This window comes from Rhea americana, unplaced genomic scaffold (assembly GCF_003343005.1).
Source record: "Rhea americana isolate MKP2758 unplaced genomic scaffold, rheAme1 scaffold_177, whole genome shotgun sequence".
In the NCBI taxonomy this organism is placed as follows: domain Eukaryota; kingdom Metazoa; phylum Chordata; class Aves; order Rheiformes; family Rheidae; genus Rhea; species Rhea americana.
The window spans coordinates 1,243,292-1,260,461 of record NW_028185894.1 but is presented as its reverse complement, the minus strand read 5'-3'; the positions used below and the strand labels follow the sequence as shown (position 1 = coordinate 1,260,461).

The window sequence follows — 17,170 nt, the reverse complement described above, 5'->3', positions numbered from 1 at the left end:
TTTTTTTTTTTTAAGAAATTTGGCAACTATGAAAACTTCTGCAGGAAGCTGCCAAAGGAGAAGAGAATGCAAATACAAGTACTGTTTATTCATGTTCTGATAATGCTAATAAATATGCTTACATGAACAAGAGCCACATAGCTTAAAAACAATGCTGGTAAAGCAAAACTGAATATATAAATGGACAAATGAAATACAGACATTGTAGAATATGGTGTAACACTTAATGTTAAAATCAGCTTGGTAGCTCCTCCACAGCTAGCACAAATATTATCAACATTTTTCAAAAACAAAAAGAGTAGAAGAAACTCATCAGTATTAACCCATGAGCAGCACATCCCAGTAGAAGACCACAGACCTTTCTAACCTGCAGTCTACATTTTTCCTTCTGATTGTATTGTCTTCCCCACAATACAGTTCTCCCCGAAAGCGTGCCTCTCAGCATAAACAAATGTACATTACCTGCATCATCTGAGACATTGTGTCATTGCCATAATAGTGCAAAGAACTGTTTCTGTCAGTGAAGTCGTACTTGAAGCCCGCCAGGTGAACTTCATGGCATATGTGAAACGCTAGTGTAATGGCAATTAGACCTGTTGTTGGATGTTTGGGTTTCTACAACAAAAGCACAAGGAACATGCACACATAAATAACCATCCGCTTGGCAGAAATGGCAAACCGAAGAGCAGGGGCACTCAGGCAGCTTAGCTCTCCTACAGTGCATGGCTTTGGGGCTGGATCCCCTCAGGGCTCACAGGGAGTAAAACACTGCCTGTGGCTTTTCCATGACCAGCGCACCTGCAATGTTGGCCTTCCCTGGGATTCTCTGGTTTTAATAAGAGCTGRGCCCACACTGTAGTCTTTCCATCAGCTGAGACATCATTAAAGTCTCTCTGCTTAGCAACCTACTTTCACAAAACTGGTCAGACTTCAATACATTGGAGAACATTCCTCCTCTGTCAGATTTGACCGAATTAGCAGATGRGTTCAATGGTTTCTAGGTGACGAAGACAGATGAACAGAATAATGTGACATATCTCRTTTCTTTATGAAACCAGACTGAAAACAATTAAATGCTACTGCTGCATTAACTCCCTGATATTTGAGCTTTTTTAGAGCAGGAAAATTCCAAAAGAATACACTTTCCCTGCTATTTCCACTAGAAGAAATGAAACTGTAGATAAAACTACTTACTTCTCCATACAGCAAGTTAGTTCAGAAGTAAATGCAAAGTAAGATATCAAGAGCAGGTCATAAACAGTTTTTAACTGGGCAAAACTGAGAGCACCTAAGTGTAGTTGTATAGTATTTGTTATAAGAACAAAGAACAACTGCAACAACCACAATCACCTGTCCTGTCTAGTGACCAAGTACATTGCAGTTTTAGCAGTAGGTAAARTGATTTAAGGAAGTAAACAAGGTAAGGTTTGTACTAACAGATGATCTGTTTCATTAGACCAAATGATTAAGTTGAGGGAAAAAAGTCCTCACAGAAATRGACAAAATCTCCAGACACATACATCCTTCCTTGCTAAAATAATCATTCTATCAGAGATCAAAGGAGCCAAACACTTCTAGTAGTTGGAGTCAAACATCAAAACTGGGCACAAAAACCATGTACTTTCTTGAATTCTTACTCAAGTTCTCAGTTCACTTGCCTCTGAAAACAAACTGGGCAAAACAGTACTGGACAATTCTGCATAGGCAAGAAGATGTGCTTCATGATACAAAAAACTTTTTGTATTATATGACAGATGAACAACTCCCCAGTAAAAAGTTATTATATCAGCTCTGTAAACTTAATTAAAATCATAGAATTGATCCATCACYTTTTAGGTGGAATTTTTTTACCTTTATACAACCTCCAGAGTACTCCAAAAACCAACATAAAATGCACATAGTTCCCTGGGGGCTCTGCTGATTAGTAAAACAACTTTCTGTCTCTGGGGACCAAGATTTTAAACTTAAGTCACACACCTGTCACAATGTCCATAGTAGACAGGTACCCAGAATTACAACAGCAATGTTACACGTCAGGATAAGCGTGATCTGGAAGTCTCAGGAATATCACAGGTTACAACGAGCTCTGTTTAACATTGGCCTTCATAGGCATTAAGTTCACCTCAAAAGAATATTAAAAAGCAAAACTACTTTTAAAAGAAATTGTCATGTTTTAAGCATGCTGCTTTGTCCACAACAACTTCAAGGAAACCAGTATTTACCATTATGAAAGAGAAAGCCTCTATCAAGCAAAATGATTTTCAGTGGGTTCTGCAGAGCAAAGCTCGTCAGTGAAAAGCTCAGAATCAAAGACAGCCTAACAACAGCTAGAGAACCTAGACCTGTAAGGAAGTTTATTCTGCCAGCCGTATTTTGTGGGAACTGACAGAGCTTTGGAATGATTCTGCATAACATTTTGGCTTCGCTGATTCTGAGGCAGCACATCTGATTTTGCAATTATTCTTCCCAGATCACTTGCCACCATCACATTTGTTAATAAAGAAATAAAAATGCTTGCTGGACTATGCACAAAGGCATACAGATGGAACGTAACACTGGCTTAATGAAAAAGGCTGAGAGAGCAGGGGAAGCACTAGCAGTGTTCAGCWTCTCTTCCAGGTAGAGGAGACTGCAGCCCAGGACAAGGTTGGTAGGACCAGCCCTCACCAGGAAGGCACCATGGCATCAGACAGCTCCAGAGCAGATCCTGCAAAAGGGTGCCCTGCCAACCAGCTATGCYGGTTGTCTGCAGATGTGCAGGCTGTTAGCCATGGCTCACCACCTGCGAGATGGGGAGAAAAATGAGGACAAGTATACCYGAGCTTCACCAGCTGCTACCTGTGAGAGCCCCTATGATGGGGCAAATGGGACACGCAGGGCAGGGAAAGCAGTCCAAGCACTGCAACACTCTGCTCTGGCTCTGAGCAGGGGCACTCAGTGAGTAGAAGAGGAGCAGAGAGAGCACATATGTTATCCAAAGTGCCTGAGCAGCCTCTGCCTCTGCATGACCACSAGGACATCACACATCTCCATCTGGCTCACCCACAGCGCTGATTTTACTTTTACTCCCACTGAGGAAGGAACACACCAATAAAAAAAAATAATTAAAAAAAAAGGGATTCACTTCAGGAGTCATGAAAGCCTTGTGCATTTGGTGACCCTTTAGCAGATCACCAGGCTCCCAACTACTCTGTTGTTTTTTCCTACYCTCACGTGAAAAGGTGAAATACCACAGAGCCTTTGCAAGCATGCAGCTGAACTGGGAATTCCAGTTTGAGAGTCAATAAGGGAGGCAAAGCCACTATTAGACTGAAAAAGAAGGAAAAAAAACCCCTAAAAAACAGAAAAAGATCCACACACCCAGAAACACCCCCCCAAAAAACCAAAAAATAACTCCCACAAATACTAGAAAGATTAAGCCAGAAAAAAGCTTGCAGTAGACACTCCACAGTGACAGCTTGTMAGAAGTTTCCATGCCTGTCAGTCACTTGATCTTGACGAACAGAATAGGGAACAGAACTGTATCTGTACTAGCCTTTATACTAAATGGTGCATGGTTAGGCCTGGACTACACAGAGGAGGTCTCCTTGAAGCCTTACATTTCATCAAAAACACGCTTTAGTCAGAAACTAATGATGGAAATGTATTTTTTGTCTCCAAATAGTTGGTTAGTGTGTTACAATGCTTGGCATCAAATCAGCAAGCACAAGAATGAAGTTAGACACGTCATTAGGGCAAGCCTGGAATATCCTGTACGCGCCCTGTTCCCTACTCCCACAGCAGAGAGAAAACGCAGCAATGTTAGAATTCCTGGCTTTCAGGGTTTTTCTTTGTTGTTTTTTGTTGTTAAATGTATTTAATAATTCAAAACTTCTTAATATTTAAATAGAGGCTCTTCAGATCTGCTGTGCTGCAAAGCTTGTGYACTTTTTCAAATTTTGTAAAAGAACCCATAAGGAGAGATTTTGGCATACAAGGCTATGCTCCCCCTTTCTTTCTGGACTACATTTTCCTATCTCTTTTGAGCATCATCTCAACCCAAACTCACGCAGCATGAGCCTAAAAGATGTTCTTACACAATCCATTATAATGAAAAGATAATGAATTCTGACTACACATTTGGTTGTGCGCAACTAAAAGGTTAATGACAAAAGAAAAAGAGCCTACCTCCTTTTTGGGAAACCTTGTTGGGAAATGAAGCCATTCATATGCTGTTTTTCTGGTGATGCTGGGATCAAGTATCCTGATTTGACTAGATTTGTATATCATGTTCAAAGCTGGTTTCTTCCAAAAGCCTTTAGCATTCTGCAATGGTCAAGCAAATACAGATTTTATAAATTATTGGTTTTGCTTTTGTAGTTTCTCTATATCTAACCAAAGTGAAATCTGAGGGCAGAAGGTTGAGGAAGAAAAGGAAGGTCAAATCTCCTGAAGCTCAATAAATATATATGCCAAACTGTGTACCTGCAGTAGAACAACCCCACACAACTGTACAGCCTGGAAAACCTTGCCTGGAGGCCTTGATGGACAACAGACACCAGCTGTGTGCCCTCAACGCAACAAAGACTAATTGCATAATTGGTCACATTAGTAAGAGCACAGCAAGCTGGTAGAGAAATGAGATCATTCCTAAGTACTCTGTACTGTGTCCAGCTGTAGTCTCACAAGTACTGGTTTGGGGGTCCCCAGCACAAGAGAGAGTCAAACTGGCACCAGTTCAGCAGAGGGCCACTAAAATGCTTTGGAGGCTGGAGCATGTGGCATGTAAGATCTGTCTGAGGAGGCTGTGTTTGTTCAATCTATCTTCAATTAACCAGATGGAGGCAAGAGGGTATAGAAAAGACTGAGTCAGGCTCTCCTCAGAGGTGCACAGCGGGAAGATGAGGAGAAATTCTGCCCCATGAGGGTGGGGCAGCAGCAAAACAGGTGCCCAGAGAGGCTGTGGAAATATTCCTGATGATATTCAAAACTTGCCCAGATGAAGCTCTGAGCAACCTGACCTCACTTTGACGTTGGCTCTGCTTTAAGCAGAGAGTTTGGCTAAAGACCTCCAGAGAAAAATCTCTTCCAAAATTATTCTATGATTCCACTGAGCAGGAGGGCTAGGACATATGCACCAGAACATGAAACAGTGCTAGGAAGAGAATAAAAAAATAGTTCCAAAAGGAAAACTGCTTTRGGATGAAGAACTGATCAACCGTGAGGTGAGAGAGAATACAAAAGCAAATAATGGGAAAGGGACAATGAGCAGACTGACTGGGAGATCTGCTGCTCCTCTCAGCTGGGGTAACTAAGGTTAAATGCTGAACAGATACACTACATGCAAGAGAAGAGTGGCAAGCCAAGCCGAAGTGCATAAATAATTAAACTCACTATTTTCTGACCACTTAGTATCTCCCAAAGCCACTTTAAATCTCGTGGTTTGAAGACAATGAGAACAACTGTCGTATTAGGGTCATAGTGGACTGGATCTGAGAAGATGGATTCTGGATAAGAAAGGCGGAAAGTTGTCCTCCTCCCAACATCGTCTTCGTACCCTATAACAGGACCATTATTCATTCTGCAGAGGACAGACAGACAAGAGATCGCAATGACTATCCCACACACCCATTCTTACTGTGCAGTGGTCTGTAGGGCAGACAGCACATCCAGGTACACAAGGGTTTAGTGGCACATCATTTATCATTTTACATGGTAGATAAGCAATTACAAGATGCTTCCTGCACTCGCCCTCTAACCCAGAGACATCAAGCACATATGGGAACTTAGCCAACATGGTTTAGAATACAACTAGATGATTGCTTATCATGTATCACTCAAGCAGAAGGCCTTCTGATTTTGGCTCCAATGCAGAAACTGGAGAAGACTAAAGAATATCTGGCTTGGAGAACAMCTGATTGTTCTATTCATGCATCTAGATTCAAATCATTCAAGAGGTAATTCAAGAATGTTTTAATATTCTTCACTGTATACAGCATATGGGGACAGAGATTATGACTGTCTTCCTGATGCTGATACAACTGTGTGTGTGTAAGCATACGTGCACACGTGTGTCTGTGTATATATATATTTTTATATATATATATATATATATATGCATACATATATATAAATGTATGTGTAGATATAAAAAAGCAAATGTGTACTATATTAATAAAACAGTTTTGAATTTATAGCTAATGGTATTTAAATGCATGACACTAATCTATGCAAGGATTTCCAGTTCATGAAGAGTAAATAGATCTACAAGGAGCTTTTCAATTCAAAGATTATATCCAAATATATAAAAGACTTTAGAAATAATTTACAGAGCTCGTTTGCATCATTTCATTACAATTAAAAGAAGCGTAATTTTTTTTGTCTTTTACGCTTTCCAAAAAAAGAAAAAAAAGCTGTCATGCAAATAAAATTTCCTAAAGAGGAAGATTTTATCTGGATCACTTTCTGTAGTTTTAAGTTTATAAGAGGARCTACAACTAAAGAATTCTGCATGTTCCATTTCAGGTTATCARCATGTTTTTAAAAGTATGTCAAATTCCAGGTATTGTATATGGCTTTTTATGCTACTGTTTGAATACTGAAATGGTATTACAAAGGAGCATTACAACTGATGGCAAAGTAACAAAAATGAGGTTGACGCAATCTCAGAATGGACAAACTGAAGTGGCAGCAGGGCCTTTAACYGTTTTAATGAAAGGAGAGTTTGAGGTGTCAGGTATGTTACCCGAGAGGATACCTATGGGCAGGAGGGCTATTTAATCACTTGCCATCTCAGTTTATGCAGAAGAGAAAGTGGTTGTATCTTTTTTTCTTATTACGGAGGAAACTTGTTTGGGATGCTGCTTCACATCAAGGGGCAAGCAGAGGCCTCTAGGCTATCACATGCTCAGACTCATCTCTGATAACAGCACCTTGCAGGTGTGTATCTGTAGGCTAGGCAGGCTGCACACCTAGGCTTCTTTTCTCTTCCATATCTATCAGTCTATGTAACATCAATCTTTTAAAAATTATCTTTAAATAAACATATGATCCATTAAGTAATGTATAAAGCAGGAATTTTCATCCATGTATAATAATTGAAGTTCAAAGCTACCATCTGAAAACAAATGTTTGTAATTCTCTGCATGCACAGAAAATGAAAAGCAGAAATATTATTACCTTATTATCACATCGTACGAGTCAATTTTCTCTCCTAATGTCTTATTTCGAAGCACTCCTCCATTACCAACCACAACACACCTTCGACAGGAAACACTACGGAACAAGCAGAACTTTAATATCCACTATTTCACTTACATCATTAATACCAATGTCGAAACATCTGCCTTCTGCATATTTAGTTGATTTGATAGGACTATAAAAATATATTTAAACATGTCACAATGATGGAAGTGTGCATTATCGTGAAATAACCAGAGGGATATTCTTGATACACAACTGCATTCTCCTACGACTAGATACAAATTAGGCAGCATTACTAAGCATATACAACACTTACAGGAAGCTATAAATTACATTTTGTAATACATCCAATCAAAATAACTAGTCCTTTTGAATTTAGAACATATTAAAAATGCRTATGGAAAAGAAATGTACTCTATAGATGCAAATGCTAAACCTATGCAATGAAATTCTAACGGTAAAATTCTCCAAAGAGCTGTCCCAGGTCTTCTAGYTGTTTCTTTTGCTCTACACTGCTTTATTTGAAAGCTAGTAAAATGTGCGCTTTGCTTTTAGAAAGAGAACAAACAGGCTTGCTGCTATGTTTACTCCAGAAACCTTGCCTCTTTAAGGAAGTTTTACATCCRCTACGTAAGACTGCAAACTCCTCTTTTAGAGCATGAGCATTTTGGTTGTAAAATGCTTCTTTTAAATTTGGAGCAAAAGCTGTTCATGAGCTTGGTTGCAGCAGCAACACTGGGAAAAAAAAATGTCCGTGTTCTGTTCAGACACATTCACAGTTTATGGAGGATAAATCCTCTCCCAGCATCCTGGTCATAGGGTTCTTCACATAAGAAAAAGGCAACATGCCATTTCTTGCTAGAAGGGACCAAGAGACCACGTCATAAAGAACACTAGAACCTATATAAAAGGCGCAGTACTTCCTCCTCAGACAGGCCAGCTGGCTTCAGCTGAGGAAAGTATTACTCAACATGAATGAAAACAGCCTGCTCCAGCCCAGACTGACTGACAGCTCAACATCGCAGAGCAGTCCCCTCTATTTCCAGCAGAATTACTGATGTAGTCACGCACTGCTGCATGTGGGCTAGGGAAAAGCACCTATGCCCAAAGCCAAAGCTGACAAACTAAAGCTTATAAAAAAGGTGAAATGGGAACAAGTGCTTTACTCCTTTTCTTCATACAACCACCAATGATTTCAAAAGAGGAGCTGGGGTGTCAGCTTCTCATCTGCTGCTCCAGGGCCACATCTGCAGAGGGAGTTGCCTGCATTTCATACAGAATTTTTGATCTGCCTGTTAAGCAGCTCTAAACCAATATGCACCTGTCCTACAAAATCCAGCACTGCTAAATACAGTTCTCAAGACAGACTGACAAGAAAAAAGCTAGCATACCTTTCTCCAGTGTTTCTCAAACAACTTAGCAAAAGTCAAATGTTCATAAAAAGCATTTGAGCTAATGCCGAAATTCCATGTAATTTGGTGTCTCAGAAATAAGAATGCTAAAAATCTGTTGATCCCTCTTACCCCAGTACGCCCACAAAATCCTTTTCTCTCTACTCCAGGATTGCTCCAGCCCATTCATTTTCCTACTAGTTTTTCAGTCTAGTTTTAAGATTTCCTGAGCAAGTACACAGATGAACATATACCTCCTAGAACATTTACGGTGGGAGGAAGGGAACATAAATATCCCTTTTTCTGAATTATGCTTCGTTACTCACAGCTATACCATAGAGTTCAAAGCAAGATCCTGGCCTATGAAGAAGTAACAGTAAAGAGAAAGTAGGGGGAAAAAAAAGGGAAATCTGGACAAAAAGGGTTATCAGTAAGTGATGACAGCAGAATGAGGGAGAGACATTGAAAACAACACTAGTGTATAGATCTATCATTTTTTCCATCTTTTTCAKTTTTTTGTAGAAGCATGCTATAAGTTTCAATAGTCTTAAACCTCTTAACTCACAAAAGCCTTATGGCTGCTTGAATTAGGAATTAGCATGAGATATAAACAGTAACTGCTACTGGCACCCTAACTCACTGCAGTACCTCATGGCTAGAGCAGCCCTCCCCAGCGCGCTGCAGAGAACCTGGCTGGCACAGTCTGACACATCAGGTAGGAAGTCATCTGCTGGTCTGAATAAATGGCAAGAAAAATGACTCCTAAATTTGCTGAATATTTTGTTTTATATCTCTGACCACTTGGTGCAGAATTATCGAAATAGTGTTGACTCCTTCACAGTTGATTTATATTATTCTGACTATAATAAGGAGCCAAAAAGTTACTCTGAGGAGGCACTGCTGGAAGTGTCCTTTGCAGCAATGTTTTAAGGGATTCCTTGTGCACTTTCCAACTTTTGGCAGAAGCTATATTTAGAAAGCTTCTTCACTACATCAGTCCCTACCTATTGCAGTGGTACCTTCAACTCTGATGTAAAACTGAACAGCTCTTCATTTTCTCCTCTTTGTACTGCACACCTGGAACGTAGCAGGACGTATTCAGGGCATGGGTGGATAAAAAAAAATGTGACATTACAGCTGGGCAACCAAGGTTAATGCAGGTCCAGAAGCTGGGTAGCTGCTCTCAAATCAAATCCAATGCCTCTTCCTCTTTACTGACTGATGCAGTCCGGATCTCATTCATGACTTCTTAAAAGTTGAGTAATATTACTTGRGAAATGGTATGTGAGCTTTTGAAATAATATCTAATTCGATAAGGAGATTAAATATACTTGATGTTGACCACAGTCAAACAAACTACAGAGACAAACTTTCAATCTCTGTCAAGCTCAGGAAGTCAAATAATGCTAATTCAAACAAGAAATCTCACATTAATGTGCTACTTATGAACTATTCTCCCTCCACCCTGTTTGCAACTGTCTCTAGTTATGCTACTAAGCCTGTGTATGCAATAGCACAGGTCCCACAGATGGTGATAAGCACCAAGGAAAAYTGTTTGCACTAGAGAATAGATAACATTTACACCTGTGGGCTAGGTGTAACCACACCAAAAAACAGAACATAATCTCAAGGAAACCTAGGTATGAAATGGAGATAAAGGATATGTAGCAAGACTAGACTGCATTGGAAGATATTTAAGTTAAACTGAGACATACTTACGACAGATCAGAGAAATGAAACAGACTGGTTTTCAGGAGACCATTACTCCCAGAGCATTTCATCAACTCCACTTCTCCAAGTCTCCTTTTTCATAACGCTTTCATATTTAAAAAACAAACAACCCTCATCCCTCCTCCAGATCACTAAATTGGTTAGAAGAATAATAAATGYAGAGGCTTTAAATGACACCAAGCATGCTGTAAGCAAAATAGAACAGAYGGAAGGTCCAGCCTACAACCATCAGCGCAACATTCTGAGGAAGGGAAAAAAGATTAAGACTTTAGCTATAACCAGGGAAGGAGCATGCATATGAACTGTAAGATTATTCTGCTGTTATCATGCAGTTTAAGTCAGGACCCGTATATACCTTAAATGTATCTCAAAGACTAAATGTAATCCCTCAATCACTCCCTCAAATCATTGCCCTAGGCCACACCATGTGAAATAGCCTCTTAATCAAAAGACCAARCATCACTTTGCTTATTTTGTTTATGGTGAAATACTAAAAGAAACATTTTCCCACTCTTATAAAAGAAAAACATTGTTAAGTGGAAGTGGAGCCTTTAAAGGTCAAAAAGCTTACATCTTTCACATTCCACTGAAATACTGTTTCTTTGAGGGTGTGTGTGGGGGGGGAGGATGTGGACTTCAACTCTTTCAATACACCCCATCCTCCAGTATTCTGCTGAGGAATGCAAATTATTTCCTTTGAGGTTATTCGGTAAAAGAAGGATGCAGAGGTCACATTTTGTTGACTCACTACTGCGTAAATGCATTTGGGAGAATTTACTGTTGATAAGCTTAGAGTCCTAAGAGCACCTGTTGAGTACCTATGAGGAAATAGGTGGACTGAGTGTTCAGTAGGTATTCTATGGATACACCCCTAGCTTGCAAAAGCCTTCTCCTACAAAGAAGTCCACTGAAATCAATGACACGGCTCACTTTGGAAAGGTTTTGCAAAGCTGGACTTTCACACAGTAAGAATTCCACCTTTCTTTGAAAACCTGCACTATTCGGAAAAAAAAATCCTTTGTAGAGTTTCATGGATGTTGCATACAAATACAGCTCACGCACATAGATTTGACACTAATATCACCTAACATTCATGAAAATATTTTAAAGCAGTTCTCCTACCCCCACTCAATAAAAGTTTACAGGGAAATTCAATTTATATTTCTATTCTGCCAACAAGATTAGGTTGCAGCAATACAGAACTGCCTAATAACAGAGCAACAGAATTACAGGAGAATTTTGCTGAGATTATTTCCCCAAGTGCTTCATATTGTTAAACCACTGTATCTCAGTTATGTGTTTATATAAAAGTTCTTCCTTACTACAGCAATTCATGCCCTGTCCATGCTGTACAAGTATATTGATGGATTAAGAAAGAATATATCATATGAAGTCATTCTACATTTGATTCATTTAAACTACTGCCTATTAAGTAGYAAGAGTTCTCATTTTGCTTTTGTACTACTAAGATATATTACTTTTATTAAAATGAAGCATATCTCTCAGGACTTGCATCTTGAATAGAGAACCTACATTCAAAGGTTAAGTAACAATTACTTTACTTTTGACCTATAGGGAGGACACTTATTTAAAAGATTTAATGTTGTACTACAAGGTTCTTGACTTTACAATCAAGACAATTATAGCATTGAACTTATGGTGTCAGTGAATTTCTAGCACATTTGGCATTCTCTTTCTTCAAGCTCCAGATTAGCCTAGTCTTTGTAGATCACTTCTGTATAAGATTTTCTGATTTTCACACTCCTGACAGAGGGTAGTTTGGGGGTTGTTYTGTTTTTTGGTTTAACTTAGTAAGAGTAAATATGAACATCCTAGAATTAGATACTAAACACATGGAAAGAAAGGTGTAGAAATGGTAAACAAAATGGTAAACAAAAACAACCCCACTTGGGTTGGACAGGAAAGCTACATATTAAAAACACAATAAGTCTTAAGTCTGAGCACAAATTATTTTGCTCATATTCCATCTAAGTTTAATTAAATATGAAARCCTTGCATTTGACTTGAAGCAATAATGTTCTGTTTGATCTCCTTGATTAAAACAGTCAAGTACAGCCAGCCTCATCATTATTTGCATCCAGCTCTTAGCTATTCTGCATATTAACATGATATATGGTAAGTTCTCAGCCCACGTACTTGACTTTTGCATCACTTGATAAACACATCATTTTAGTATATTTGCCAGTCTTACTGCCCTACCTACAAAAATAAACACATCAAAAGGCTGACTGAAGTGGCTTCTATCCAAGAGATTTAAACAGGACAACACAATACATGGAAAGTGAGTTACCTAGGGTGTGCTCCATTCTGTGCTATATTCTGCACAGGTTCAGCCATAAACTGATGACTGCTCGCCTCACATGTTTTCTGAAGAGACAGTTGAAGTAAGCTAGTTTGCACTAATAATGACTTTGAAAGAGGAGATCGTAGGCACTTTCAGGGGGTGGTTTCATTTTCCTTGAGTATAAAATGACATTAAAGGAAGATGGCACTGTGTTTAGWTAGCAGACTCCTAGGGCACTTAGAAAAAATCCGTAAGTTTAAGTTACTTCACAGAAAGATTATTCTTGAATGTTAGTGCTACATACATTTAAAACCAAACTAATGTAAACCTTGGAATCAGCTGCATGTCGCTTTGACACCATARGTCAAATTCTCACCTCAGCTAACTTGTGTGACTCCAGGATAACATCACTGATGTTGTTTTTCAGGTAAATACTGAGCATTAAAATGCAGGAACAAAATCACTAGCAAATAATCATCTCACCTGTCATCTTCATTGGACAGGCCACAGTTTTGCAGTCTTGAAAGGGCTAAACGAAAGAATTGCTCTAGAAAACAAACAGCAGAGAGAAGATTTTAATGAAAATACTCAGTGGTTCCCAGTTTAAAAACAGGCATGCCATCCTGACTACAGCATTTTTAGCCAAAATTGCTTTTACACACTGTGCTCAAAGAACTCAAGAACACTTGTAATTTAGGACCATGCTAGAATCAATGATGCCAAAGGAATCCAGGTTTATCATAGCTCCTCTCCAGGGAGCTTTTCCTGCTATCAATACCCCCTTGTTGGAAAACAGAATGGGATATGCATACGAAAACTCCCTGTTACAGGCAAATAAATATTAGAGGAGTTTCCAAGACTCCTGCCTTAACTGGCTTTCGTTTTGCCTTCTACTTGCCTTCAGCTGAAAGAGATGCAGCCTTGACCCAAGAGGAGGGGCTACACAGCCAAAGGAGAGTAACCATGTTACCTTTCTTGAGAGAATTCATCCAACCAGTCTGTGCTAACCAGCAAAGAGGGACAAAGGCATCTTCTCAGTCCTCCCTCAGTAAACTTGCAGCTGTTTGACACTTCTAAACCTCTCATTGCAACAGGATCTGAATGACTCATTCTCAGATGTGTTTTTCCTGCTTGCAACGTCAGAGGTGCAGGAAAACGCACCACCTTGGTTACACAGAGGGCAAAGCAAGAGGCTAAAGCCCAGATTCGCAAGGGCACTAAAATGGTGCACTGTTCAGTGTTAAAAACTGAAGTCACTCTGACTTCACAACCTTTTTCAAAAGGGTGACCAAGGCACTTCAGTCTCTGGCCCAGTCTAAACTGTGGCTGACCAAGGCAGGCAGCAGGCATTACTAGGCAACACTTTGCATGGGCATAGCCATGTAAGGGCGGGACTACCCTCTGCAGCCACATCAACACCTCCTCTGGCTAAAGGGGCTATCCTTGCAAAGGGGAAACACTGCTGACATAACTGCCTCAAGGTGGGGACACTTGCCACGGTCCTCAGTAGGACTCTGGATCCCGATCAGCTTAGGTGTGTTGAGCGAATCCCATAGCACTGACACAGCTAATGCTCCACTGAACAGAGCACTGGCTAAATATCTTCAATACTCCAGCCTACATACACATGAATGCAAGCAAAATTTAAATGCCATTCCCCCAAACTCCTGCTTTTTTGGAGCTTCTCTGCTCAGAGGGGCAATCTTGAAGTAGTGTTTGTTAAAAACAGGATCCAGATCAGAGGGAATAAATAAGCCTACTAAGTCACTGCTAGGTGCCCCTAAAGGATTGACATCAGCAAATAAACAACACCAGGCCTAGAGATTCAGGTGGCCTAAACATAATTTATGTATTTACACTTAAAAAATAGGTACACACAGAACACAAACCTGCTCTCTTTATTCCATAAGGTAGTTCAAACTTATCACTTCCATGGAACTCTGCCACTTTGATAAAATCATTAGCACACAGGAACGGGTATATTTTGTCAACACTAATAAAGAGAAAAAAACAAGAAGTTTCAAAAATCCACATGAGATATCTAAATAAACCATGTAATTCATGTAACCACTTAGTTTTCTTCTTCAAAAAAAATCAATAATATTTGGTTATTTTAAGTAGGATAAAACTCATGAACACAGGGAAAGCAAATGAGTCACAGAAAAGGAGGAGATTTTATAATGTAAAATTCAGGTAGCAAGTGAAAGATAGAAGGACTAAACCTCCAGTAGTGTAAGTTATACAGATTCACTAAAGTCACATGCACTGAAGAAGTTTATACCATGAGCTAGAACATTTGAAAAAAGCTGTGGTCCAGTAACACAACCAATAACTTCTGTTTTGAAAAATAAATATTCATGGTGAGGAAAAAAAAAAGAGGCAGTAAAGAAAATTAAAATTTGTTATATATGGTAATAACATAAATCAGAATGGGATTTGAAACAGTGTGTTTCAATTTGGAATATCATCTCCTGAGGACTTCAGCATGTTTGAGAAGTGCTCCCATTCCAAACAAGTGGCTTTTTACAGCTGTGTTAACATTAGGTAGGTTGGGGTGACAGAAGCAGATCCATAAAGCAAAACCATGTGAGGATCTCATGTCCATGTCACACACACTTCATGGGCTTTATTTTGGACTAACTCTAGTACTGTCCCACTGGCTAAACACCCGATAGCAGCTGCACCACATCAGATGTGCCCCTGCCATGCACCTTCTGGTTTAGCTTTGTCTGAAAAAAAGAAAAAAAAAATCCAGTCCATATGCACTGGTCTGCGATCAGAAATGTGGCACATAGGGATCATGAGGGCATATGCCTCAGAAGGGTGTTCCTCCCGCAATCTGGAGCCCTAACACCTCACACCTTACCCACGTCAAGATAGAACAAATCACTYGTTTCTTGCAAAGGCAGTACCACAGCCAAGGGTTATTTCACCTCAGGGAAGGGGCTCTGTTGCTGTATCTGCCAAGTCAAGCTGAATGAACAAACAGCAGCTCCAGTTCTGTCACATGCTACCATGCCCTTGGCTTCACCTCATCACTGAACTGTCTGACTTTGCACTGATCTCGCATATTATGTCTTAGATTAAAATGCTAACGCAGAAGTGTGTGGTCACAAGGAGAAACCTAGAGTGTTGACCATAAACACACACAGCTGGCACATGACTCGTTGCTCCATTAAGAATATTAATAGCTGTAAAAGAAACAACCTCCCTCTCAGTTTCACAAATCAAATGCCTCACTCATTAAGCTCAGTATGTTCAGCAGACACTAACAGCAAAAAAGAATCAAGAACTGGGCTATAGGTTAATGAAATGAGACTTGCTGAGTTACTGAGACATCAGGCACTAAACATCCTTATTACATTTACTTGCCTTGCTGTTCAGAAGCAGCTGGTAAGCTTAGCTATAATAAATAATTTACCTACTGCAAAGGGATTCTTAATTCTAGCTCTGGTTCCTTTCCAGTAAACGATTCTGTCAGGTTACAAATCCTTTCAACCACCCCAGGCTATTGCCAAAGTGCACAGACCAGACCTTCGGCTCTGGCAAACTACCCCCATAAAGGAGCTATGCAAATAGGCATGAGATGCAGTCCTCCCTCTGCACCTACCTCTTTCCTGCTGCTCATCTCTGAGACCATTTCTGCTCCTTTGCATAGGAGTAGGGCTACCCTCTATGCCTCACAAGGAGTTAGCGTGGCCTCGCTTTATGAACAAGAGACCTAGACCTCAGAGAGGTGATACTCTTTGGTGACCAAAACTTGGGGACTAGAGCTGTAGAACTGCTTTGGGAAGACGGAGAAACAAGAGATSCTCGCACATTTGTTGAAATAGTAACAAGACTGAGTCAAAGTCTTGCTATCTTGCACACAAAAAGGACCAAACAAAGAAGAAATGGTGCCTTTGCTTAGAACTTTAAGCCTCCTTTAGCCAGGACTTGGTCTGAACGTCTTCCTAAGCTTTCCTCAGGGCCATTCTCAGTGTTTGCTCAGATAAAACACAAAGCCAACAATAAAGCCTATCTGCTTCTGTTCCTGTGACAGTTCCTTAATCTTTCTCATCTAATACACATGCTTCTAATATGGAAAACTCTTAGCATTTTCTCACACACATCTTGGATGCACTTCTGTGACCAGGCATCTCCTACATTTTGGGTGGGAACTATTTTTTTTCCAGCTTCCTGCTTCTTTAAAAAGGATGCTTCCTACAAGTATCTTAAGGCAAAGAACACCTACACACACAATTCAAAAGCACTACCAGAAAAGCAAACCATGAACAATCTCAAATGTTGRTTCATTAAGAAGGGGGTAAGGAGAAAATCTTATTTCATTAAAGGCTGGGTGTATTTGGATGTATTCACACTTCTTTCCAGACAACTGAGAACATTTTCAGAACTTCTCTGGTCTCTGGCTGCTACAGAAATGCTAAGCTATCAGAAATCTTAAGCTCTTTCTTATTTCCAAATTCAGTCACAGAACAACTGAGTTTTAGTCTTGGACATTAAGCCTTCTTTTACAAGAAAATAATAGGTGGAGGAGGATTAGGGCTTGTATTTTAATCAA

General features: G+C 39.8%; 1 protein-coding gene across 1 annotated transcript in view; it reads right to left on the bottom strand.

Annotated features, from left to right (window-relative positions):
* ST3GAL6 (ST3 beta-galactoside alpha-2,3-sialyltransferase 6) overlaps window positions 1-17,170 on the bottom strand; it is a 34,770-nt gene that overhangs the window by 2,236 nt on the left and 15,364 nt on the right. The window contains exons 5-10 of the mRNA XM_085301468.1: window positions 14,499-14,602; window positions 13,093-13,156; window positions 7,159-7,254; window positions 5,374-5,560; window positions 4,168-4,305; window positions 463-615 (exon numbers count right to left, since the gene is read on the bottom strand). Of these exons, the coding sequence (XP_085157594.1) occupies window positions 463-615; window positions 4,168-4,305; window positions 5,374-5,560; window positions 7,159-7,254; window positions 13,093-13,156; window positions 14,499-14,602 (742 nt within the window). The remainder of the gene's footprint in view (window positions 1-462; window positions 616-4,167; window positions 4,306-5,373; window positions 5,561-7,158; window positions 7,255-13,092; window positions 13,157-14,498; window positions 14,603-17,170) is intronic.